The following is a 27229-nucleotide window of genomic DNA, read 5'->3' as shown; positions in this document are numbered from 1 at the left end:
ATTTGATAGTGAATTGATTTCTTTCTGCCCATTTCTGAACTGTCCAAAATCACACAATCTCACCAAGCCATAATGATACGACAGACAGACAGACGGACAGACGGACAGACAGACGGACAGACAGACAGACACACGGACAGACACACGGACAGACACACGGACAGACACACGGACAGACACACGGACAGACAGACAGACAGACAGGAAAACTTTAATCACAAGATAAAAAAAAAGTCATGATCTTTAGAAAAGCCATATTATCCAAAGAAAAATGAACAAAAATAAATAAATAAACAAACAAAAAATCTAATAAATAAATGAGGCGTGGCCTCTCTGGAGCGCTGCACTGCACCCTTGTGTACTGTGGAAGCTGAACATTCTGAAGAAATCCTTTTTCAAGAAAGTTCATCCAAAACTCCGCCTCCATGCAAACGTTTGTGAGCCGAGAAACTGGTCTCCCACCCCGAGAACTCACGCGACGCCACACAGGAGAAACTCTGCCAAGATATCTTCAGTAACGTGATCTTCACCTGCAGTTCTGCTACTTCCAGTTAGAGAACGTTTTCTGATCATTTGGAAAGATCTCTTATCTTGAGAGCATCATGATGGCTGTTAACTCTTCATCCCCTGCTGAGGACACGCAGAGTCAGAGCGGGAAACACTAAACGTTCTCCTGAAGAGCTTCGCCTCTGTTCTCACTTCATTGGCATTCGTCTCACGGCTCAGGCAGGAACGACTGCACCAACAGCAAGTCAGTCTGCCTGAACCCAACGCCTCGTCTTTTTTATGATGCTAATTAAGTGTCTATTAAGTGTTTATTCACACGTCTCACTTCCGAAAGTGTCTAATGATTGGAAAGTATTAAAGAAGAAGAAGAAAAAAAACACCAACAACCAAAACACCCAGGACATGCAGACATCTCCTTCCTCCATCAGTGTACATATAACAATCTCTCCATCTGTCTATCCGCCCTCCAGACAGACAGACAGACCGACCTACCTATCCATCTATACCTCTGTCCATCAGTCTGTCGGTCAGCCGCTCTCTCACTCTGTCTGTCTGTCTGTCTGTCTGTCTGTCTGTCTATATATCATTTCAATTTTTCTTTATCCATCTATCCATCCTTCCATCCCTCTCTCTGTCATCTATCGGTCTAATCTATCCATGTATCTGTTTATCTTTCTCTCTATTCGTCTGTCCATCCATCTTTATCTCTCTAAACACAAATCTATCCATCTTACTTTCTATCTTACTGTTCATCCCCCTCTCTTTTTATCTATCTAGCTCAATTTGAATATTTATGTTCATTCATCCATCTATTGATCCATCCATCCTTCTCTGTCATCTATCTGTCCAGCTGCCTGTCCATGTATCTATTAATCGTACTTTCTTGCTGTTCATCCATTCGATCATTCATTCTATCCATCCATCCATTCGTCATATATCTGTCTATCTTACTTTCTTTGTATTCATCTGTCCTGTATCTCTCTATCTACACCCAAATCTATCCATCTTACTTTCGATCTTACTGTTCATCCCCCTCTCTTTCTATCTATCGAGCTCAATGTGTATATTTCTGTTCATCCATCCATCCATGTGTGAGATTATAACTCAGTTCTGACCTTCTTCGTGTGGACAGTTGGATCTATAACTCATCCTCACTTCCTGGGTTCTTATTGCGTAACAAAGTAAGATCATGTGCACGACACAACCTTCATCCCGCATGATTGCTAGCTACACTAACTCCAGGTGCACATGAACACGATCGGGACTCAAATCAATAAGATCATTACATCAGTACAAAGTGTTGATCACTCGGGCCTGTCTGGGGTCCGGTGCACCGCGACCCACGTGGTGTCCATTATTACAGAAGGATTAGCGCAGATTAGCGTGGGTGCAGCCTTGTCCGAGTCTGGCCTACTTTGCACGTCTACTGCAGTTTTGTTTTTTCTCAGAAAGCAGTAAAAAGGTGAACATTAAACTGCACACTGAGCTCCGGCTCAGGTTTTAAACCGTAATCAGGACTAACCAAAGTGTCCCGTGTTAAACATTACGCATTAATACTTAACGTTTCTTACAATATTAACCAGAACCACTGCATAAACGTCTCAAAGGCCGAAACGATTCACACTCTCCTCCGAGATGATTCTCTTCTTCTCCTCATCGTTCTATGGTGCAACTTCCTCACATCCAGTCATTCCCGCAGCTCCATGACGCATTCCGGGCGAGTCGTACTTCCTCATTTACTTAAATTAATGTTTAACTCCGGAGAACGCGATCGAGATCGGCCTGGAAGATCGTACCACATAACATAACGGTGCCAACACCTGAGATCTTACCTGTGAACTCGTGGTTGTGGAGGTTCAGGAGGTTTGCTTCGTGAGCTCACAGTTTCCGAGACTCCATGCCTTTATTCTTGGTGTTACGTTGGAACCAGAGTGCGACAGAGAAGAAGTTCTAACAGACTCTCGGCTGTACTTAGTGAAGGTGATTAGGATTTGCGACGTAATCTGTAATTGACCTCTTATTGTGCAGACGGGAGGAGACGGTGTTATGGTGTAACTGTGGCTATACTGGAGCAGAAGAAGAGCAGAAGAACAATGCCGGAAGACGACAAGAGATCGGAAAGACCTTCGACGAGATCGACCCCCGTAAATCACGCGGCAACTTGTGCATAACGACTGTCGGTGACCATGTCCACGTGATCTCACCTCCGGACCCGCCCTCCTCGTCCTGCAGACTTTCCCCAAAGATGAAGATCCGGCTTCGTTCTGACATCGCAGAAGATGCTTGACATGCTTCAGGACTTCCAGGACACGTTCCAGAAGAACGCTGGGAGCAGGACGACTGTTTTGAAGTCGATACCGTGTAAATAAAGTACTCTCTAAACCACAGCTCGGAAACCAGGTCAGCTCAAACACCTGGAGGGAAGAAGGATCTTTTCTTGAAGGACTTGTCAGGTTTCCTTCTTTTCTTTTTTATTTATTTTTGAAATCAGTAGGCGAGAGGAAAATCTCCCTCATCTGACACACGAGGAAGAAACTTTGAGAGGAACCGGATACACCAATCCTCCCTTCTGTGTGACACCAGATAGTGTGATTATGGGTCATTCCACGTCTGAAGCTATGTTCTAAAAGCTAACAAGTTTAAACGAGCACCATGGTGCTGACAATGATCCACTGGATCAAGGAACGGATGAGATTTTAAACTGTAGAGAACTTTTACAATGATCTCATTTATACACATAAGCGGTTCAGGGCTCATAAGGTTGCTGGGTTTTAAACTCACAACCTACTGTTCAGATTTCCAACGTCCAACCAATTAGCTACCTCTCCGCCTTCTTATAAACCCTGGTGAAAACGCCGAGAAACGCCGAGAGGAACTGGACTCGAACAAAAGTGGCCGAGTTTGAGAAGGACACTGATCAAAAGTTTGTGGACACCTGCACATAAAATCTGTGGGGGGTTTTTTTTTGGTTTGTTTGTTTTTAACGCCCCATTACAAATTCCAGATCCTCCATTTCCGGTTCCTCCACTCTCCTGAGATTCATTCAGAAACAAGACCTGGGGTGAAGTCAGCATGAAAAATTCATCTCAGAGGTGTTCAGGGTTTAGAGCTCTATAGCAGGCAACTCGAGATGTTCCCCCTTTCAGACCATATGTTCATGGAGCTGGTTTTGTGCACTGAAACAGGTTTTGGGTCTCCTAGTTCGGGCAAAGGGGGAAATTTCTGGAACAGTAAGGTGTCCCAGTATTTTTGTCCAAAGAGAATGCACATAATAATGATACAATATAAACACGTGACTAAAACATCTCCATCGTAACCTGCTGTCTTTCAGACGGACACTGCATCGGGAGATTCGTGGGAAATAATGTCCCATTACTGTGCTATTTATAGCATTCGTAGAAAAAAAAAAAAACGACAAACTCCTCCAGATTTCAATAGGATTTGGCCCTTTTCTAATCCGTATCTCGATACATTTCTGTGACTGGAGTTACGCCAAAAATAACGTTCATCTTTTTATAAAGAAACCTCGGGAGGAGATACGAGAGCCGAGGGCCGAGATTTTACACCGTTACGACCTGAAATCCATTTCTAAAGAGCTCACAATTCTCTCTATTATGAATAAATCTCATAATACATTATTAGTTTTATTCTTTTATGGAAAGCCATTGATGACAAAAAAACCCAAAACACTTTTCGCTGAAGTTGCTCAAAACGTACACAAAAACATTCCGCTGTCATTTATTCCACGTTGAAAAATGAAGACCACAGATGAAAAGGACAGAACTAAAGGCACCCTTCACTACATCCTGCAGGCATGTGATTTCTGTAGCTCTCAGTGATACACCTTGATCTGTCTATAGGCAGTTCATATCAGGAGCACATGGTCTGGATATGTTCCAGAACCTTTCTGTTTTGTGGGAGTTCATTTGAAACGTCACTATAATCCAATTATTCTTATTTCTTTGTCCACGTCTGTACTCTGGTAAGCTACAAAATATATATAAAAGGTACAGGCGGACGTCTGAACACACTTTTGCATTATTTTACAGCCAAACGACTTGAAGACTATCTTTAGTCTGCAGGCTGAACATGATGCGGTGTGGAGGCGTGTCGGTGAAGCGGCAAAAACCCGAGCGTACCGAACATGCCTTTGGTTTGTTTTTTCTTGGAAGAGATAATGAGGGTGTGATTTCTGAGGAGTGAAGCCATAAAACAAAAAAAACACCACGTCATTGGTGTTGTAAAGTATTAAAATATACTAGAATGATCCGAGACCCGGCTGAAACATCTAGGAAAAAAAAGTATGGGTTTGGTTTAATATTCCAATATAAAGATGTGCGCAGGACTCCGCCCACTCCTGAACGTACGGTGACTAACCCCGCCCACTTTTTTGCTATTTTTATGTAGTAGATATTGAGTACTCAAACTCTGCTGAACAAAAGAAAAAACAATGTACAGCGCGAAAAAAATCCAGATGTTCTTCTAAACAGACGTCTGGAAATGTTTCAGACTATGTCACACAAGTGCAGGACTCCGCCCACTTTTTAGGCACTCGTGCCTAGTCCCACCCACTTTCCTGGTATTTATGTTTGTACCCTGAGTTTTACTCGATACAAATTTGAGTATAGTGACATCCTGCATGCACCTCATTAAACCAGACGTCTAGTCGACTTGTAATGAGTAAATGATTGCGCAAACACCTCAGTGGATGTAGAAGCCTTCATTTTGCTGAAAGTGTCTAAATTATTGAAACTTATTAGTAGAACTACACATACACTATATGAGCAAAAATATTAGGACTTTTCCAGTCATATGTGGTTCTTCTCCAAACGTTTCCCACAAACATGGAGCCTCACAATTGTATAGGAAGTCTTTTGATGAGCTAGCATGAAGTTTCCACAAACTAGGAGACTCAAACCTGAGACTCAAACCTGTTCTACGAAGTGCACAAATCCAGCTCCATGAACATGAATTTTGAAAGGTCTTGAGTGGCCTACTACAAACACCCTTGTGTCTAAATGAGCACACATCTCCACAGAATCGAGTGGAACATCTTCCCAGTAGAGTGGAGGTTCTAAATGTGTAATGAGATGTTCCGAGTGTGTATAGTGTACAATCTGTGCTCGGTCCACGAAACGAAAGGAAAATATCCGACAGGCACTACACACTGCAAATTCCATTAATCCTTGTTTAGTCCATAATATGACTGAGGAACACGATAAACATGCTCTCCTGGCCCTCAGGGAAGGGATGAACATACGACATAAAATCAGCCAAGCTGTGGTGTTCAGGAAAATACACGCTCACACAAAGGCCGCAGAAACCCCGAAATTCACAAGAATCGCTCCGATATGTTACATTTAGCAGAATTTTCCTCAGAAACACTTTCCAGAAGAACGTGGATCTCCTGAAGTGCAGTATATTTATTATGATTAAAACGGAGTCTTTTTTATTCTGTAATTCTTTCCAAACCAGTACGCAAACCATTTTACAAAGGATCTCAATCGCCCGTTTCAGCTAGCAGTTACATCGCTAACCTTTTAATGCTAACAGGCTCGCTACGCACCAAATCGAATCTAAAATCTAAAACTAGATAGAGCTGTTTTCCATAATGGGACACGCTGAGATAGCTAACGGTCACGTTCTCTTGGGCAGCAGCTGGACTTTTGGTGCTTGATGTTGTACAAGACAACAACAACAACAAAAAAAAGCGAGGCGGTGCATGCTAATCCGAGAACTTTTCTGAATGAAGGCACTCCTGTACAATTTCCAGATTAGATATAAGATTAAAGCTTGCCTAATATTGTGTAGGTTCTTCATTGTACCACCAAAAATCACTTTAGTTTGCATTTGACCATATTTAGTCGGTTCCAAACGATACTACAAACTTGGAGGCACACGATTGTGTAAGGCGTCTTTGGATGTGCTAGCATGGAATTTGACCTTCACTTGAACCAAACCTTTTCCAGAAAGTGCACAAAGCTGTACTGAACATCTTTAGGCCACCTCACCTCCATCACTTTACTAGAACATCAGTAGCTGAATGAATCTTGATTATCAACTTCCCAGAAGAGTGGAGTCTATAAGAACAGTACAATATGCCGTTAAATATACACACAATACACTTTTCCAAAGTATTAGTGAGAAAAAGCCCTAATTAAACTTCCCTCTTTGCTCATGTTTGGCCCCTGTGGTTGGAAGCGATCCAAGAGGAAGCGACGCTGGAAGAGGCGTGTGTTCTTTTCCAACACCTATAGAGAGACGGCTGAGGCTATGAATAGAAAACAATAAAGGACGTTTATATGACGGTGGAGATAAGGACGAAGGAAACCTGATGAATGGGACGGCATGTGGCCAGAGCAATTCTCTGCGGAGTCGCCGAGGAATCGGAGGCGGGCGGTGCAGATAGCAGGGGGTGAACAATGCCTGTGCCGAGACGCTGGAAATCAGGCGGGATGAAACCGAATACAGGCCCTGGTGTTTAATCTTGCTTTGCAGTCAGTCATCTGATCGATCGAGTGGGTTGGAAAGCGGTAAACAACAACAACAAAAAAACAAAAAACAGGTCGCTCTCTACGCAAAGAACTCGACATCTTTAGATGCAAAACAGTAAACGGAGCATGCTCCAGAAATCTGATCAAACTCGCCTTGGGGGGGCGCAATACAACTCGTAAATACTACCTGGAAGAGCTACGTAGAATATGGGTGGGGAACAGGAGCAGTGGAGGAACTCAGTAATGAAATCGTCATGGGAACGAATGTGACTGTGTGCCTACAAGTTTGTGGGAACAGTTTGAGGAAGAACCGCATCCAACACTCCAGGAACAGGAAGTTCAGACCACGTTTTTAGGATTCCTGCAAGATATTATGACTTTAGAGGGGGTTTGAGATACTTTACTGGACTAACACACGATCACATACACAACTAAAGTCAAAAACGAAGCAGAAACTGGATTTTCGGTGTAAAGAAAGAGTTTAAATCGTTAAATCGGATCTTTCAAGATTCGCCGATCTGTGTTTTTATTAGCGTCTTGGTTAGAACGTCTGGTTGTAGAAATAATAATAATCAGAGTAAACAAGATTGGATAATCCGATTCACTTATTAAAGATCTCGACCTCGTGATTTTCAGCAGACAGGCTCCATGACTGTCTGGAGAAACAAGGAACTCTCTCTCTCTCAAAAGCACCATCTGCTCTGTGGGTAAAGCGTGGATTAGAGCTGCTGTTTCTCAGAACTCACACACACACACACAAAAACAGTCCCTTAGGTAGTCCTTCAGCCTGGTGCTCTTGTGTACCAACAGTTAATTCATTGGTTAAAAAAATAAAAATAAAAAAAAACACAAAAAAACATTACTGTCCTATGAGACAGGTTGAAGGTCACACAAAGGTCAGACAGTCCTCTAGTGTTTAAGTTATCACTAGTAGTTAAGCATCACTGTAATCTTTATCTTTGAGTCTCAGCACTGGCCTCCCTAAATCTGGAAACAAACTAGAACATTTTCAGAACATCGGCCCATCAGCCAAACTAAAACTAAAATTCCCAGATGAGCCGAACTGGGATGCAGCTCTGTTCTTGAGGTTTAGGTTTTGGGAGCAACGTAGGAGGTATGAGCAGATACTGATCCGAGATCAGCCGTCCTTACTGTATGTGGAGATTCAATCGAGAATTAGGAGAAGAACCACGTATGGCATATGGAAAAGTCGGGTGTCCCAATACTTTTGCCAATATAATATATAAAGGATATACAGTTAATAAGAAAACATGCTGAAGGTTAAAATGCTACACACACACACACACACACACACACACGGAAATCTACATCCTTGCTAATCCTGTGACCTTCTCCCACACGCCACCAATTACCCAGCGTACACCTGAGAGATCGTCCTGCACACTTATTAACAACCCGTAAGCGTTTAGTGCTCACATGCGATTACATAATAATCAGCAGTTACTGATCTTCTTCATGCATTTTTAAACACGGTCATGAACACACAATAGAGTCATGATAATGAAGAGGAAGAGAAGGAGTAAAGATTCCTCCAGAGAAGATCTGGAGATGTTTATGGTGGTGGATGGAGTTACAGTTACCGGGTGTATATAGCAGTAGGCGGAGTTACAGTTAGTGGGTGTGCATGGTGGTAGGCGGAGTTACGGTTAATGGGTGTGTATGGTAGTAGGCGGAGTTACAGTTAGTGGGTGTGTATGGTGGTAGGCGGAGTTACAGTTAATGGGTGTATATAGCAGTGGGTGTTTATTGTGATGGGCGAAGTTGGAGTAGTTAAGTGGGTGTTTATGGTGGTAAACAGGGTTAGGGGGGGGGGTGTTGATGGTGGAAAACAGGGTTAGAGTGGGGGGGGGGTTTGATGGTGGAAAGCAGGGATAGAGCGGGGGGGGTGTTGATGGTGGAAAGTAGGGATAGAGGGGGGGGGTGTTGGTGTAAAGCAGGGATAGAGTGGGGGGGGGTTGTTGATGGTGGAAAGCAGGGTTGGGGGGGTGTTGATGGTGGAAAGCAGGGATAGAGTGGGGGGGGTGTTGATGGTGGAAAGAAGGGTTAGAGTGGGGGGGGTGTTGATGGTGGAAAGCAGGGATAGAGTGGGGGGGGGGTTGATGGTGGAAAGAAGGGTTAGAGTGGGGGGGTGTTGGTGGAAAGCAGGGATAGAGTGGGGGGGGTGTTGATGGTGGAAAGCAGGGTTGGGGGGGTGTTCATAGTGGAAAGCAGGGATAGAGTAAGGGGGGTGTTGATGGTGGAAAGCAGGGATAGAGTGGGTGAGGGGGGTGTTGATGGTGGAAAGCAGGGTTAGAGTGGGTGAGGGGGGTGTTGATGGTGGAAAGCAGGGATAGAGTGGGTGAGGGGTGTTGATGGTGGAAAGCAGGGTTAGAGTGGGTGAGGGGGGGTGTTGATGGTGGAAAGCAGGGTTAGAGTGGGTGAGGGGGGTGTTGATGGTGGAAAGCAGGGATAGAGTGGGTGAGGGGGGTGTTGATGGTGGAAAGCAGGGATAGAGTGGGTGAGGGGGGTGTTGATGGTGGAAAGCAGGGATAGAGTGGGTGAGGGGGGTGTTGATGGTGGAAAGCAGGGATAGAGTGGGTGAAGGGGGTGTTGATGGTGGAAAGCAGGGATAGAGTGGGTGAGGGGGGTGTTGATGGTGGAAAGCAGGGTTAGAGTGGGTGAAGGGGGTGTTGATGGTGGAAAGCAGGGATAGAGTGGGTGAAGGGGGGTGTTGATGGTGGAAAGCAGGGATAGAGTGGGTGAGGGGGGTGTTGATGGTGGAAAGCAGGGATAGAGTGGGTGAGGGGGGTGTTGATGGTGGAAAGCAGGGATAGAGTGGGTGAGGGGGGTGTTGATGGTGGAAAGCAGGGTTAGAGTGAGTGAGGGGGGTGTTGATGGTGGAAAGCAGGGTTAGAGTGAGTGAGGGGGGTGTTGATGGTGGAAAGCAGGGTTAGAGTGGGTGAAGGGGGTGTTGATGGTGGAAAGCAGGGATAGAGTGGGTGAGGGGGGTGTTGACGGTGGAAAGCAGGGATAGAGTGGGTGAAGGGGGTGTTGATGGTGGAAAGCAGGGATAGAGTGGGTGAAGGGGGTGTTGATGGTGGAAAGCAGGGATAGAGTGGGTGAGGGGGGTGTTGATGTTGGAAAGCATGGTTAGAGTGGGTGAAGGGGGTGTTGATGGTGGAAAGCAGGGATAGAGTGGGTGAGGGGGGTGTTGATGTTGGAAAGCATGGTTAGAGTGGGTGAAGGGGGTGTTGATGGTGGAAAGCATGGATAGAGTGGGTGAGGGGGGTGTTGATGGTGGAAAGCAGGGTTAGAGTGGGTGAAGGGGGTGTTGATGGTGGAAAGCATGGATAGAGTGGGTGAGGGGGGTGTTGATGGTGGAAAGCAGGGATAGAGTGGGTGAGGGGGGTGTTGATGGTGGAAAGCATGGATAGAGTGGGTGAAGGGGGTGTTGATGGTGGAAAGCAGGGTTAGAGTGGGTGAAGGGGGTGTTGATGGTGGAAAGCAGGGATAGAGTGGGTGAAGGGGGTGTTGATGGTGGAAAGCAGGGATAGAGTGGGTGAAGGGGGTGTTGATGGTGGAAAGCAGGGATAGAGTGGGTGAGGGGGGTGTTGATGTTGGAAAGCAGGGATAGAGTGGGTGAAGGGGGTGTTGATGGTGGAAAGCAGGGATAGAGTGGGTGAGGGGGGTGTTGATGTTGGAAAGCAGGGATAGAGTGGGTGAAGGGGGTGTTGATGTTGGAAAGCAGGGATAGAGTGGGTGAAGGGGGTGTTGATGGTGGAAAGCAGGGATAGAGTGGGTGAAGGGGGTGTTGATGTTGGAAAGCAGGGATAGAGTGGGTGAGGGGGGTGTTGATGGTGGAAAGCAGGGATAGAGTGGGTGAGGGGGGTGTTGATGGTGGAAAGCAGGGATAGAGTGGGTGAAGGGGGTGTTGATGTTGGAAAGCAGGGATAGAGTGGGTGAAGGGGGTGTTGATGTTGGAAAGCAGGGATAGAGTGGGTGAGGGGGGTGTTGATGGTGGAAAGCAGGGATAGAGTGGGTGAAGGGGGTGTTGATGTTGGAAAGCAGGGATAGAGTGGGTGAGGGGGGTGTTGATGTTGGAAAGCATGGTTAGAGGGGGGGGGGGTCACTTGCTAAACAAACAAAAAAAAAGAAAATGGAAAAGGGAAGTGTTTTTCACTGGTGTTGAGTGGTGAGTCATTCTGCACAGATATAACGGAACTTTTTTATCTGTTTTAGAGTAAATTAAAATTTAATACTTCATGATCTAAAGTCACTCAGCCCTCCTTCGTCTGGAAAGAGGAAATGAAGTGACACACACTCAGTAAACTTGGAATTAATTCCACTGTGTATTTCCTTGACGTTAATAATCCCAGTCATGTTTTTTTCACTTATAATCTTATACTCCAGTGCTCATGTTAGTTCTCTCTCTCCAGTGTTCTGTATTGTTGAAAGATTTATTATCAAACTCTTGATGTCACCCAAATGAGGTTAACCCTAAACCTAACCCTTTTGAGTCTGGTTCCTCTCAAGGTTTCTTCCTCATAACATCTACGGGAGTTTTTTCCTTGCCACAGTTGCCACGGCTGCTCATCAGGGATAAACACACACCATTCACCTTCACTGTTGATTTCTGTAAAGCTGCTTTGAGACAATTGTCTGTTGTGAAAAGCGCAATAGAAATAAACTTGACTTTTTCAGTTCTCACTCCGTTCATGAAGCTTTTTTTTTTTCATTTGTTTATTATTGCCTGTATTATTTACACTATATTAACAATGAGTTATTTATTATCCACATTTCATTACAAATGTCTGACATAAAACCATTTTGGGACATATTAGTGTTATATAAGTGTGCATTATAAACCTTCTATTGGGACACACTGATCTCATACACTGTTTAGGGACAGAAGGAGACAGGACAGTGATTGACAGGTGTCCGAACACACACACACACACACACACACACACACACACACACACACACACACACACATTCACACCTGGATGTCCATTTTCTCAACAGGTTTTCTCAAAGATTTAGAGCACTTTTGCTAAAAACCAGGGCGTTCAGGAAATACAGATTTTTAAGGTTATTAAACAAATAGGTTTTTTTTATTTTATTAAATGATCTGGCAACATCAGAAAGACGCCCCTCTTGTATAAACCACAAGCTGAATCCGAAGAACCAAAGAAAAACACACACACACACACACACAATTACAAAACAATGACCAGCTCAAACACACCGACAATGCAGAATCCGTGTACATCTACCTGTCCAGGTTGCCAGATTGATTATAGATAATCATTCGGACACACATTTATACCCGTTTATCCTCACAGTGGCGTGCAATATATATGGGGTTTGTGGGTGAAATCTGGCAACCTTGTGTAAACCGCTCCGTGACAGTGGGGTCCGTAATTCCGCAGCTGCGCCTGAAATGCGCCTGAGCTGCCTAATGCTATGGCAACCCGAGACAGGTGTGTGTGTGTGTGTGTGTGTGTGTTTGGTTTTCTCCTATTTATTATCATAAACTGTTCACTATATTAAAAATAAATTATGCAACAGTGTAATCCAAATAACACACTGATAAATACTAAAATAAAGCCTGTACTTACCCCAGAGAGTTGTTATTTGCCCCAGACTCGTCACGCGCGCCGCATCGCTCACACACTGTTAGTTCATACTCAACACACACTCACCATGACGCGGTCCGAGCACGCGCACTGGGGGTCTCAACAGAGAATTATAGAGCGAAAATGAGTGTGTGACCCTGGTCCGTGTGTGTCTCTCTCTCTCTCTCTCTCTCTCTCTCTCTCTCTCTCCCCTTCTCTCCGCCCTCACTTTGCTACAGGAGCGGCAATAGTAGCGCCCTCTACCGGTCTTTCTGAATATCTACATAGTCATTTGGCTGTGCTCCAAATGACTGTTGTAAAGTGCACAATCTGGGGTTCTCTCTGCTCTCGGGGTAGGTGAGGTTAAAATGGTTATGGTGATAGGTGAGGTTAGAGTAGGTGCGTAGTTATGGCGGTAAGTTGCGTTATAGTGGGTGGTTATGGTGGGACGTGGTGTTAAAGTGGGTGGTTATGGCGGTAAGTGGTGTTAAAGTGGGTGGTTATGGTGGTAGGTGGGGATGGAGTGGGTGGTTATGGAGGTAGTTGGGGTTAGAGTGGGTGGTTATGGAGGTAGGTGGGTTAGTGGGTGGTTATGGAGGTAGGTGGGGTTAGAGTGGGTGGTTATGGAGGTAGGTAAGTGGGTGGTTATGGAGGTAGGTGGGGTTAGAGTGGGTGGTTTTAGAGGTGGGTGTGGTTAGAGTGGGTGGTTATAGAGGTGGGTGGGGTTAAAATGGGCGGGTGGTTATGGTGATAGGTAAGGTTAGAGTAGGTGCATAGTTATGGAGGTAGGTGGGGTAAAAATGGGTGGTTATGGCGGTAAGTTGTATTATAGCGGGTGGTTATGGAGGTAGGTGGGGTTAGAGTGGGTGGTTATGGAGGTGGTTGGGTTTAGAGTGGGTGGTTATGAAGGTGGGTGTGGTTAGAGTGGGTGGTTATGAAGGTGGGTGGGGTTAAAGTGGGTGGTTATGAAGGTGGGTGGGGTTAGAGTGGTTGGTTATGGAGGTGGGTGTGGTTAGAGTGGGTGGTTATAGAGGTGGGTGGGGTTAGAGTGGGTGGTTATGGAGGTGAGTGTGGTCAGAGTGGGTGTTATAGAGGTGGGTGTGGTAAGAGTGGGTGGTTATGAAGGTGGGTGGGGTTAGAGTGGGTGGTTATAAAGGTGGGTGGGGTTAGTGTGGGTGGTTATGGAGGTAGGTGGGGTTAGAGTGGGTGGTTATGAAGATGGGTGTGGTTAGAGTGGGTGATTATGAAGGTGGGTTGGGTTAGAGTGGGTGGTTATGAAGGTGGGTGGGGTTAGAGTGGGTGGTTATAAAGGTGGGTGTGGTTAGAGTGGGTGGTTATGGGGGTGGGTGGGGTTAGAGTGGGTGGTTATGAAGGTGGGTGGGGTTAGAGTGGGTGGTTATAAAGGTGGGTGGGGTTAGAGTGGGTGGTTATGGATGTGGGTGGGGTTAGAGTGGGTGGTTATAAAGGTGGGTAGGGTTAGAGTGGGTGGTTATGGAGGTGGGTGGTTATAGAGGTGGGTGTGGTTAGAGTGGGTGGTTATGGGGTTAAACATAAACAGTTCGGCTACAGTATGTTTGTAAAGAGGATTAAAAGGGGGCAGTTTTCTCAGGTGTTTGAGTCGATCTCTTCTCACCTTTCATTCAGGACTTGATGTGAAGAGAAACTTTACAAACCGGTTTCACTGGGAGTTTTGAGACCCATCATTACAACACACACTTCAGTAAAAGTCGCCTTTTTTGTCGTTATGCCGAATCTTCCAAAACTACTAAGTAAATTATTATTTTCTATATAGTAAAGCATATTTTATATGTATCGATCTTTTAAAAATGGGGTTTATAACATTTTTCCATTTGAAAAAAAACCCAACAACAAGCAAACCCTTTATGGCAGAGCAGAAACTGAGCAAAACATAAAAATAAAATGAATAAAGATTCAGTTTAGTACAATGAAAACACAAATACGAAACGGTCATGACAAAGCTTTTCTTTTTCGAAAGTGATCATACAAGAACTTTAAACAACCTATTTGTGTATTTGTTGCACGTGGCTTCTGTAAGTTCCGAGAACCAGAACCAAGCAATTTAATCTGCCTTCGGAATTGGTTTTGCTACTTTTTGAATGTAGTCCTTGAGAGCATGCCACACCATCATGTCAGAAGATTCTCCTGGAGTCTTCACCCAGTTTATTCCTGCTGCAGCAATCAGTTTTTCTGAAGCGGTGTGCTTTGGGTCGTTGTCCTGGAAAAAAACAGTGATGAACTCAGAAGAAAGACCTCTCCATTATCCCTTCACAGATGGCGAGCGGTCCTGGCCCGAGCCTGGAAACTGCTCCCCAAACATGAACATTGACGGGATTTTTCTTGGGTTTGTACACGTGTCTTCCCGCTTTACGAAAAGACATCGTGGCAAAGCGATCCAGAGACACCGTTGTTTCATCAGTGAAAATTATGTTATTTCTCGTATAACGTGACAATGCCGAGTTTTCTTGTATCTAGAGCCACGTTTTTTCCTGATCCTGCGAATCAATCGCTCACGGATGTTCACTCCATTGTCACCGCACTTCATCGTTTATATTGATCTGTCCCATGGCTGCTATAACGTCCCTATAAAAACACATAAATGAAAAATGTTTACAGTGTTTACACATATGCAAAATCTTGGTCTAGGTTTATGTACCATAAACAGAATTGAGTCGTTTACATCTTGAATCTGAGTCGACTCCGAGTCGTTCATCTCATGAGTCCTGTAGTCCGAGTCTTTTTTGTCACGTGACTCCCAAAGACGCTACGCACTCACTCAATTTTGTTTCCGGACTAATGGACTACATAGCGTTTTATTGAGTCACGTGACAAAAAGACTCGGACTACAGGACCCATGAGATGAACGACTCGGAGTCGCTCAGAGTGATTTACTGATTTTGTTCATTATAATTTGTCCAATTGTCATATTTTGATGATCGGATCTATAGTCAAAGTACGTGCACGTACACGTGTTGGGGATTATTGTTATTATCTGATTATTGAAAATGTAACGTTAGCTTTTTTATTGCTGATCAAATGAAATAAATGACTCGTTCGATTTAAAGAACCGAGTTACTGAAATGATCTGATCTTTCCATTACTACCACGTGACCGCGTGACGACACGGAGGAAAACGGAAGAGGATATCGTGCTGCTGGAGGTGAGGAAATAAACACAGCGCTGTTTTATTCAATTCTTACAATAATACACACACACACACACACACACACACACACACACACACACAGGGGGTTATTAATAAAAAAAACACACGCTCGGTTGTGTGTGTGGTTGTTTATGGAAGCAGGAGGTTCATTAGGGTCTGATTCTTTAGTCGGTTTGGGGGAAAATATATAAATAAATAGAAAAGATATTTAACTGTATATAAATAATCTGATGTAATTGATTCAAAGCGACTTTCGGAACAGACGGAATGATTATGAATTATAATATATGTTTATTATTTTTTATTATAAAGCAAATCCTCGTGCTGTTCAGTGGTTTCGTTTTCGTGGCTTTGAGAATGTAATCAAAAGCTCGAGACCGCGTGTCTCTCCATCAGGACATGTTTATATTTACAATAATAATAATGATGATTATAATAATAATAATAATTAATCACACGTATCATGGCCGAATGAAGTGTGTTGTTGGTCGAGTTGGGAATTTCCCCCCCGCAGTGTGTGTGTGTGCGTGCGTGCGCGTGCGTGCGTGTGCGCGCGCAGAGGGAGTGTACTGAATAAAGACAACGAGGAAGTGTTTTCATTCTTCCACTTTCAAGTTTCCTCTGACAAGCTCTACTACTGACGTGTGTGTGTATTGTGTAAAAATGTGTGTGCTAGTATGTATAGTTTTGTGTGTGTGTTGTTGTGAGAATGTGTATGTGTTATTGTGTGTGCATTGATTTGAGAATGTGTGTATGGTTGTATAGTTGTGTGCATTGTATGTATAAGTGTGTGTGAGTGTGTATGATTTTGTGTATGGTTGTGTGTATTAGTTTGTGAGTGTGAATGGTTGTGTATAGTTGTGTGCATTGTATGGTTGTGTGTGTGTGTATGATTGTGTGTATAAGTGTGTGAGTGTGTATGGCTGTATGTATGAGTGTTTATGGTTGTGTTTATTTGTGTCTATGGTTGCGTGTATGTGTGTGAGTGTGTATGATTGTGTTTATTGTGTGTATGAGTGTATGGTTGTGTGCATTTGTGTGTGAGTGTGTATGGTTGTGTGTAGTTGTATGCAATGTATGCATGTGTGTGTGTGTGTGTGTGTGTGTGTGTGTGTGTGTGTGTATGGTTGTCTGTATTCTGTGTGTGTGGGGGGGGGGTTGTGTGTGTATTATTTGTATTGGTGTGTGTGTGTGTGTATTATTTGTATTGGTGTGTGTGTGTGTGTATGATTGTGTGTGAGTGTGTATTGCTGTATGTATGAGTGTGTACGGTTGTGTTTATTTGTGTATATGCTTGCGTGTATAAGTGTGTGTGTGTATTGTGTATATTGGTTAGTGTATATTGTGTGTATTGTGTATATTATTAGTGTGTATGGTTGTGTTCATTAGTGTGAGCATGTATAGTTGTGTGTATTAGTGTGTAAATGTGTGTATGGTTGTGTGTGTGAGAGTGTGTCCTGTGTGTATGCGTGTGCGTGTGTATGGTTGTGTGTATGTGTGTGTGAGTGTGTCCTGTGTGTATGCGTGTGAGTGTGTATTATTGTATTAATGTTTGTGTGTATGGTCGTGTGTATTAGTGTGTGAGTGTGTATTAGTGTGTGTGTGTGTGTGTGTGTGTATTAGTGTGTGAGTGTGTATGGTTGTGAGTGTGTCCTGTGTGTATGCGTGTGAGTGTGTATGGTTGTGTGTATTTGTGTGTGAGTGTGTCCTGTGTGTATGCGTGTGAGTGTGTATTATTGTAATAATGTTTGTGTGTATGGTCGTGTGTATTAGTGTGTATGGTCGTGTGTATTAGTGTGCGAGTGTGTATGGTTGTGTGTATTAGTGTGCGAGTGTGTATGACTGTATGTATTAGTGTGTGAGTGTGTATGACTGTATTAGTGTGTGAGTGTGTATGGTTGTGTGTATTAGTGTGTATGACTGTATGTATTAGTGTGAGTGTGTATGGCTGTGTGTATTAGTGTGTATGGTCGTGTGTATTAGTGTGTGAGTGTGTATGGTCGTGTGTATTAGTGTGTATGGCCGTGTGTATGGTCGTGTGTATTAGTGTGTATGGCCGTGTGTATTAGTGTGTATGACTGTGTGTATTAGTGTGTGTGTGTATGGCTGTGTGTATTAGTGTGTGAGTGTGTATGGCTGTGTGTATTAGTTTGTGAGTGTGAATGATTGTGTATAGTTGTGTGCATTGTATGGTTGTGTGTGTGTGTATGATTGTGTGTATAAGTGTGTGAGTGTGTATGGCTGTATGTATGAGTGTTTATGGTTGTGTTTATTTGTGTCTATGGTTGCGTGTATGTGTGTGAGTGTGTATGATTGTGTTTATTGTGTGTATGAGTGTATGGTTGTGTGCATTTGTGTGTGAGTGTGTATGGTTGTGTGTAGTTGTATGCAATGTATGCATGTGTGTGTGTGTGTATGGTTGTCTGTATTCTGTGTGTGTGTGGGGGGGGGTTGTGTGTGTATTATTTGTATTGGTGTGTGTGTGTGTGTGTGTGTATGATTGTGTGTGAGTGTGTATTGCTGTATGTATGAGTGTGTACGGTTGTGTTTATTTGTGTATATGCTTGCGTGTATAAGTGTGTGTGTGTGTGTATTGTGTATATTGGTTAGTGTATATTGTGTGTATTGTGTATATTATTAGTGTGTATGGTTGTGTTCATTAGTGTGAGCGTGTATAGTTGTGTGTATTAGTGTGTAAATGTGTGTATGGTTGTGTATAGTTGTATGCATTGTGTGTGTGTGTGTATGATTGTGTGTATTCTGTGTATTAGTGTGTGTGTGTGTATTGTATGTATTTGTGTGTGTATTAGTGTTACTGTGTGTATTGTATGTATTTGTGTGTGTATTAGTATTACTGTGTGTATTAGTATGTGAGTGTGTATGGTTGTGTGTATTAGTGTGCGTGTGTATAGTTGTGTGTATTAGTGTGTAAATGTGTGTATGGTTGTGTATAGTTGTATGCATTGTGTGTGTGTGTATGATTGTGTGTATTCTGTGTATTAGTGTGTGTGTGTATTGTATGTATTTGTGTGTGTATTAGTATTACTGTGTGTATTGTATGTATTTGTGTGTGTATTAGTATTACTGTGTGTATTAGTATGTGAGTGTGTATGGTTGTGTGTATTAGTGTGCGTGTGTGTATGGCTGTGTATTAGTGTGCGAGTGTGATTGACTGTGTGTATTAGTGTGCGAGTGTGTATGACTGTGTGTATTAGTGTGCGAGTGTGTATGACTGTGTGTATTAGTGTGCGAGTGTGTATGACTGTGTGTATTAGTGTGCGAGTGTGTATGACTGTGTGTATTAGTGTGCGAGTGTGTATGACTGTGTGTATTAGTGTGCGAGTGTGTATGACTGTGTGTATTAGTGTGCGAGTGTGTATGACTGTGTGTATTAGTGTGCGAGTGTGTATGACTGTGTGTATTAGTGTGCGAGTGTGTATGACTGTGTGTATTAGTGTGCGAGTGTGTATGACTGTGTGTATTAGTGTGCGAGTGTGTATGACTGTGTGTATTAGTGTGCGAGTGTGTATGACTGTGTGTATGGTTGTGTGTATTAGTGTGCGAGTGTGTATGACTGTGTGTATTAGTGTGTGAGTGTGAATGACTGTGTGTATTAGTGTGTATGACTGTGTGTATTAGTGTGTATGACTGTGTGTATTAGTGTGCGAGTGTGTATGGTGGTGTGTATTAGTGTGTATGGTGGTGTGTATTAGTGTGTGAGTGTGTATGGTTGTGTGTATTAGTGTGTATGGTTGTGTGTATTAGTGTGTATGGTTGTGTGTATTAGTGTGTATGACTGTGTGTATTAGTGTGCGAGTGTGTATGACTGTGTATTAGTGTGTATGGTTGTGTGTATTAGTGTGTATTAGTGTGTATGACTGTGTGTATTACTGTGCGAGTGTGTATGGTTGTGTGTAGTAGTGTGTATGACTGTGTGTATTAGTGTGTATGACTGTGTGTATTACTGTGGGAGTGTGTATAGTTGTGTGTATTACTGTGCAAGTGTGTATGGTTGTGTGTATTAGTGTGCGAGTGTGTATGACTGTATGTATTAGTGTGTGAGTGTGTATGACTGTATTAGTGTGTGAGTGTGTATGGTTGTGTGTATTAGTGTGTATGGTCGTGTGTATTAGTGTGTATGGCTGTGTGTATTAGTGTGTATGGCTGTGTGTATTAGTGTGCGAGTGTGTATGACTGTGTGTATTAGTGTGCGAGTGTGTATGACTGTGTGTATGGTTGTGTGTATTAGTGTGCGAGTGTGTATGACTGTGTGTATGGTTGTGTGTATTAGTGTGCGAGTGTGTATGACTGTGTATGGTTGTGTGTATTAGTGTGCGAGTGTGTATGACTGTGTGTATTAGTGTGCGAGTGTGTATGACTGTGTGTATTAGTGTGCGAGTGTGTATGACTGTGTGTATTAGTGTGCGAGTGTGTATGACTGTGTGTATTAGTGTGCGAGTGTGTATGACTGTGTGTATTAGTGTGCGAGTGTGTATGACTGTGTGTATTAGTGTGCGAGTGTGTATGACTGTGTGTATTAGTGTGCGAGTGTGTATGACTGTGTGTATGGTTGTGTGTATTAGTGTGTGAGTGTGTATGGTTGTGTGTATTAGTGTGTGAGTGTGTGTATGACTGTGTGTATTAGTGTGTATGACTGTGTGTATTAGTGTGCGAGTGTGTATGACTGTGTGTATTAGTGTGCGAGTGTGTATGACTGTGTGTATTAGTGTGCGAGTGTGTATGACTGTGTGTATTAGTGTGCGAGTGTGTATGGTGGTGTGTATTAGTGTGTATGACTGTGTGTATTAGTGTGTATGACTGTGTGTATTAGTGTGTATGACTGTGTGTATTAGTGTGCGAGTGTGTATGACTGTGTGTATTAGTGTGCGAGTGTGTATGACTGTGTATTAGTGTGTATGGTTGTGTATTAGTGTGTGAGTGTGTATGGTTGTGTGTATTAGTGTGTATGACTGTGTGTATTAGTGTGTATGACTGTGTGTATTACTGAGCGAGTGTGTATGTTTGTGTGTATTAGTGTGCGAGTGTGTATGGTAGTGTGTATGACTGTGTGTATTAGTGTGTATGACTGTGTGTATTACTGTGCGAGTGTGTATGACTGTGTGTATTAGTGTGCGAGTGTGTATGACTGTGTGTATTAGTGTGCGAGTGTGTATGACTGTGTGTATTAGTGTGCGAGTGTGTATGACTGTGTGTATTAGTGTGCGAGTGTGTATGGTTGTGTGTATTAGTGTGCGAGTGTGTATGACTGTGTGTATTAGTGTGTATGACTGTGTGTATTAGTGTGTATGACTGTGTGTATTAGTGTGTATGACTGTGTGTATTAGTGTGCGAGTGTGTATGACTGTGTGTATTAGTGTGCGAGTGTGTATGACTGTGTGTATTAGTGTGCGAGTGTGTATGACTGTGTGTATTAGTGTGCGAGTGTGTATGACTGTGTGTATTAGTGTGCGAGTGTGTATGACTGTGTGTATTAGTGTGCGAGTGTGTATGACTGTGTGTATTAGTGTGTATGACTGTGTGTATTAGTGTGTATGACTGTGTGTATTAGTGTGCGAGTGTGTATGACTGTGTATTAGTGTGTATGGTTGTGTGTATTAGTGTGTATGACTGTGTGTATTAGTGTGTATGACTGTGTGTATTACTGTGCGAGTGTGTATGGTTGTGTGTATTAGTGTGCGAGTGTGTATGGTAGTGTGTATGACTGTGTGTATTAGTGTGTATGACTGTGTGTATTACTGTGGGAGTGTGTATGGTTGTGTGTATTAGTGTGCGAGTGTGTATGACTGTATGTATTAGTGTGTGAGTGTGTATGACTGTATTAGTGTGTGAGTGTGTATGGTTGTGTGTATTAGTGTGTATGACTGTGTGTATTAGTGTGAGTGTGTATGGCTGTGTGTATTAGTGTGTATGGTCGTGTGTATTAGTTTGTGAGTGTGTATGGTCGTGTGTATTAGTGTGTATGGCTGTGTGTATTAGTGTGTATGACTGTGTGTATTAGTGTGTGAGTGTGTATGGCTGTGTGTATTAGTGTGTGAGTGTGTATGGCTGTGTGTATTAGTGTGTGTGTGTATGGTTGTGTGTGTGAGTGTGTCCTGTGTGTATGCGTGTGAGTGTGTATGGCTGTGTGTATTAGTGTGTGTGTGTATGGTTGTGTGTATTAGTGTGTGAGTGTGTATGGTTGTGTGTGTGTGAGTGTGTCCTGTGTGTATGCGTGTGAGTGTGTATGGTTGTGTGTATGTGTGTGTGAGTGTGTCCTGTGTGTATGCGTGTGAGTGTGTATTATTGTATTAATGTTTGTGTGTATGGTCGTGTGTATTAGTATGTGAGTGTGTATGACTGTGTGTATTAGTGTGTGTGTGTGTGTGTATTAGTGTGTGAGTGTGTATGGTTGTGAGTGTGTCCTGTGTGTATGCGTGTGAGTGTGTATGGTTGTGTGTATTTGTGTGTGAGTGTGTCCTGTGTTTATGCGTGCGAGTGTGTATTATTGTATTAATGTTTGTGTGTATGGTCGTGTGTATTAGTGTGTATGGTCGTGTGTATTAGTGTGTGAGTGTGTATGGTTGTGTGTGAGTGCGTATGGTTGTGTGTATTTGTGTGTGAGTGTGTCCTGTGTGTATGCGTGTGAGTGTGTATTATTGTATTAATGTTTGTGTGTATGGTCGTGTGTATTAGTGTGTATGGTCGTGTGTATTAGTGTGTGAGTGTGTATGGTTGTGTGTGTGTGTGTAAATGTGTCCTGTGTGTATGCGTGTGAGTGTGTATTATTGTATTAATGTTTGTGTGGACCCTCTGTGTTCATCTCCCCTGTTTCAGGTTCCTCTGAAGAAGAAGATCATGCAGAGTACGACCAACTACCTGTGGCTGATCTCAGACCTGCTGGGTCAGGGGGCCACGGCTAACGTGTACCGCGGCAGACACAAGGTGTGTGTGTGTGTGTTGTTTGTGTGTATTGTTGTATGTGTTGTCAGTGAGTGTGTGTTATTTGTGAGTGTGTGTGTGTGTATTGTCTAAGTGTATATTGTTGTGTAAGAGTGTGGTTTGTGAGTGTGTATTGTTGTGTGTGTGTGTGTTGTTTGTGAGTGTATGTTCTGTGGTCTTTAAGTGTGTATTGTTGTGAGTGTGTATTGTTGTGAGTGATCTGTGAGTGTGTATTGTTTTGTGTTGTTGTTGTGTGTGTGTTTTGTTTGTAAATGTTTGTTGTTTGTGTGATTTGTGTATTGTTTTGTGTTGTTGTGTGTAAGAGTTTGTATTGTTGTGTGTTGTTTGTGTGTTGTGTTTACTGACATTGAATTGTTAAATGTACACCACAGACCCACAAAAAAAGAAAATCGGTGTTAAGATTTGGGTTCAATTACAATAAATTCCTTTCGAGGTCTTTTATGTATAAATCCTATAAAGAAAAAGGGCACCAGGAGCCGAACCTCAACATCTCCATCATCTCCTCTCTCTGTCGTCCCTCAGAAAACAGGTGACCTCTACGCCGTCAAGGTCTTTAACAACCTCAGCTTTCTGCGGCCTCTGGACGTCCAGATGAGGGAGTTCGAGGTGCTGAAGAAACTCAACCACAAGAACATAGTCAAGCTCTTCGCTGTGGAGGAGGAGGTGGGGCTGGTTCTCAGGGGGCGTGGTTATACGCTTCAGGGGAGGGGCTTTAATGCACAATTATCTCTTATTACATTTGATTTATTTTTTTTATCCTTTTATCTTTACATCCAAGAACACATGACCTAATGAGATCCTGGAAACGGTTGCTATGGAAACCTTTGCATATCAACAATGAATGTTCTAGATTCAGCATACACACAATATGGTCAAAAGTTTGTGGACACCTAAAATGTGCTTCTTTTTGAACGTCACATTCCACATTTAGTCTCCATTTCCTGTTGTATTAAACCTCCAGTCTGGGTAGATGTTTAGGGTTGCAAAATCCGGGAATTTTCAAGGCTGGAACTTTCCATGGGAGTAAACTGGGAATTTACAAAAAGGCAGGTGAGCCTATAACAGGAAGTTAAATGTAGTTTTCAAAAAATACATTCTTGCAGGATAAACCCGATTTAATGCAATTTTAGTTGAATCACATGCTCGCAGGGCTCCTGAGGCCACGCCCACGCGCTGGATTGATTTCTCGATTTTCTGCACGTCAAAAAAAAAAGTCCATCTTGGAGTTTTTCCACGTAAATTACTTCAATATTACATACAACCTCCTTGTGCTGTGTGTAAAGTATTGTGCAACAAAATGATTCTAACAATGAAATCAAATTAAAAATATATATATATATATTTTTTTTATATAAATAAAATTATTTATTTAGACAAATTTTTTTTTGGTTTTTGTTTAAGAAAATTCAAAAAAGTTCTTTCACTCCATCTCATGTGAAGGATATCTTCATGGAGCTGGATTTGCGCACAGGAGCGTCCCAGTCGAGGTGAAGGGAAAATTTCATGCCACCGCATCCAGAGACGTCCTACACAGTTGTTGCAAGAAGCGATTTAGAGGAACCGCATACGGCGTAGGGAAGAGTCGGGTCGTCCGAATACTTTTGGCCTGCGAGCATATGTTGAAATTACTCCTCGAATGAAAGCCAGGGCATCAGCATAAGCCTCACACATCGAACCAGCTGAGCAAGTTTCAGTGTATTTAGCCACGTCATGCAGCGGAGATCATCAGCTCTTCCCTGATGAAGAATTAAACACAATATTTATGATTTTTTTTCCCTGAATATTAATTCAAAATAATCAACATGGCCAACGAAGCAGATCAGGCAGCATCTGATGATGGTTTTGTCTCTTTTCCTCCAGTCGAACACACGCCACAAGGTCTTGGTAATGGAATACTGTCCGTATGGAAGTCTCTACACGGTCCTGGAGGAACCGTCGAATGCTTACGGCCTCCCTGAAGACGAGTTCCTCATCGTTCTCCAGGATGTCGGTAAGTGCGCCGTATTATCCTTTTTTCAGGTGGATTCTTGGTTCTGATCGGCTATTAGATTCTAGAACGTGTCCCTGGTGTAAAGGTCTCACGATAAAGCCTAATCATATCACAAGGTGAAGATCTAGCGTGTATGAAAGGAGACTCCAGTGTCAGGGTCAGTGTCATTGAAATTCTTCACAATGGAGATCTTTGTATCTGGAATGGAACCACTTTGCTCCTTGGAAGTTCCTATGGCCAAAGCTATTGGGACACCCGACTGTTCCCTTTTCTGAACTATTCCCACAAAGTTGAAGGTACACAATTGTATAGGACGTCTTTGAATGCATGAAATTTTTCCCCCATGTGAACTACAAGACCCGAAACCCGTTCCTGCACAAAGCCATGAAGATATGGGATGAATTGGACAATCTTGATTGGCCTGCTCTAAAGCTAAACATGCTCTAATGGCTAAATGAACACACATCTCCACAAGAATCTTTTGGAACATCTTCCCAGAAGAGGGGAGGTTACTATAAGAGCCAATGGGCACTGAATGTGGAATGTTGAAAAAGCACCAATCTTATGATGAGGTATCTACAAACATTAGTCCATATTGTGTATTTGAAGACAGTGAAAACGCGGATTTATTTTCTTTGTTTAAAGACTTCGAATTGGAGACCGTTGAGATCCCCTTCAAAAATGTTGTGTTGACACTGTGTTTTGGCTCATGAGCAGATCCTTTTCCATTTCCTCACTTCTCAGCTTCATTACACCATGTTTTTCTCCCATAGGTAGCTCCCTGGTCTTTATATTGGTTCATCCTTTTTTAATTTATTTTTTATTTCAACCAACAAATGCGTTCTTCGCAGATGAAACTCAGAGCTCAGTCCAAGAGCAGACATCCAGAAGTTTTTGCTAATCAATCAGTCAATCATACAGGACACATCTGGATGTGAACCCAAACGTCTTCCATGTTTAGAAAAAAATGAACGATTGCGAGAACCTCGCCGTTCTAATACTTTTGGAAGAGATTGTGCAGACAATGTAATGCTGTTCTGATGTTTGCAGTGGCTGGAATGAACCACTTGAGGGAGTACGGAATAGTCCACCGGGACATCAAGCCAGGGAACATCATGCGGGTCATTGGGGAAGATGGACGCTCCGTATACAAACTCACAGATTTCGGAGCAGCAAGAGAGCTGGAAGACGACGAGCAGTTTGTGTCGTTGTATGGGACGGAGGAGTACCTGGTAAGACCTGGGGGGGGATTACTAAATCCAAAAGTGTACTATGCGAACTTTAGCTATACTTTAGCACCGGGCCCCAAATTTAGTTTTAAAAACATTAATAATTCACACTAGACCAGTAATATCTACAATTTGACAGTAAACACGTAGCAAAGCGAAGTACACGTCTTTAACCTGTATGCACAAAAAAATTTTTGGGGTCCCTAACATCACGTGACTTCACTGTAATACCCAAAATGCAACTCTTCCCGCTTTGTTGAGTGGTTTGGTATGTCACATGCCTATGTTGGTTTTAGATCACGTGACCTCTGTCACGTTTTTTTTTTTATTCTATAGAAAATGAATGGGGAATAAGTCCACAGGTCAGTGTGGTCGTGAGTAGAATGTGTCTGTATACAATGTGTTTGGGATTTCTGACCGTAATTCTGGGAAAATGGCGCATTCCGGCTTGTTTAGAAAACGTGTATAAAATGTTATCTAGAAAGATATTGAATTATATTTGTGTGTGTGTAACAGCATCCAGACATGTATGAGCGAGCCGTGTTGAGAAAAGACCACCAAAAGAAGTACGGCGCCACGGTGGACCTGTGGAGCATCGGGGTCACGTTCTACCACGCTGCTACAGGCAGCCTGCCCTTCCGACCTTTCGAGGGACCTCGGAGGAACAAGGAAGTTATGTAAGAAGCACACTTGAGCAAGAAAGGTCCTGTTTACATTAGCGAGAGGCTAGTCGCGTCCTGAGTGACGATGCGGGGGAGCTAATTGCAGCAAATTAGATTTTCTCGGTTTGGGGGTTTAGAAAGTAAAAAAACATTAATGTTGTGTCCGGTTTCACGCAGGTATAAGATCATAACCGAGAAACCTTCAGGTACCATCTCGGGACAGCAGAAGTTTGAGAATGGCAAGATCGAGTGGAGCACAGAGATGCCGGTGTCCTGCAGCCTTTCAAAGTACGTACGCTTTCACGTTCTGTGCATTCAGACGCTTTCGCTTTATCGTTAAATGCGAAATGCTAATCGGTTGGTTTGTTATTGACTCAGAGGCCTCCAGAGTCTCCTGACTCCAGTTCTGGCCAACATCCTAGAGGCGGACCAGGAGAAGTGCTGGGGATTCGACCAGTTCTTCGCCGAGACCAGCGACATCCTGCACCGCATTGTGGTTTACGTCTTTAGCCTGCAGCAGGCCACGCTGCACCACATCTACATCCACACGTACAACACGTGAGTGAACGATAAGTCCCCTGTTGA

The 27229-nt window shown here is 43.2% G+C and overlaps 2 protein-coding genes across 14 annotated transcripts in view; one reads left to right on the top strand and one right to left on the bottom strand.

Moving 5' to 3' along the window:
* eps8a (EGFR pathway substrate 8a, signaling adaptor) overlaps positions 1 to 12849 on the bottom strand; it is a 40678-nt gene extending 27829 nt beyond the window's left edge. For 6 of the 13 annotated variants that reach the window (XR_014531269.1, XR_014531270.1, XR_014531271.1 and 3 more), the window contains exon 1: positions 12623 to 12849. The gene's annotated coding sequence lies outside the window, so the exon portion shown is untranslated. The remainder of the gene's footprint in view (positions 1 to 12622) is intronic. The other 7 variants (XR_014531273.1, XR_014531274.1, XR_014531275.1 and 4 more) reach the window with 4 other exon arrangements.
* Positions 12850 to 15684: 2835 nt separating this feature from the next.
* Positions 15685 to 27229, top strand: part of tbk1 (TANK-binding kinase 1) — an 18616-nt gene continuing 7071 nt past the window's right edge. The window contains exons 1-8 of the mRNA XM_083527799.1: positions 15685 to 15797; positions 22638 to 22745; positions 23286 to 23426; positions 24624 to 24753; positions 25804 to 25985; positions 26499 to 26659; positions 26822 to 26932; positions 27023 to 27202. Coding sequence (XP_083383925.1) covers positions 22659 to 22745; positions 23286 to 23426; positions 24624 to 24753; positions 25804 to 25985; positions 26499 to 26659; positions 26822 to 26932; positions 27023 to 27202 — 992 coding nt within the window. The 5' untranslated portion in view covers positions 15685 to 15797; positions 22638 to 22658. The remainder of the gene's footprint in view (positions 15798 to 22637; positions 22746 to 23285; positions 23427 to 24623; positions 24754 to 25803; positions 25986 to 26498; positions 26660 to 26821; positions 26933 to 27022; positions 27203 to 27229) is intronic.

This window comes from Silurus aristotelis (assembly GCF_946808225.1).
Source record: "Silurus aristotelis genome assembly, chromosome: 24".
Lineage (NCBI taxonomy): Eukaryota > Metazoa > Chordata > Actinopteri > Siluriformes > Siluridae > Silurus > Silurus aristotelis.
This window is presented reverse-complemented; position numbering and strand designations above follow the sequence as displayed.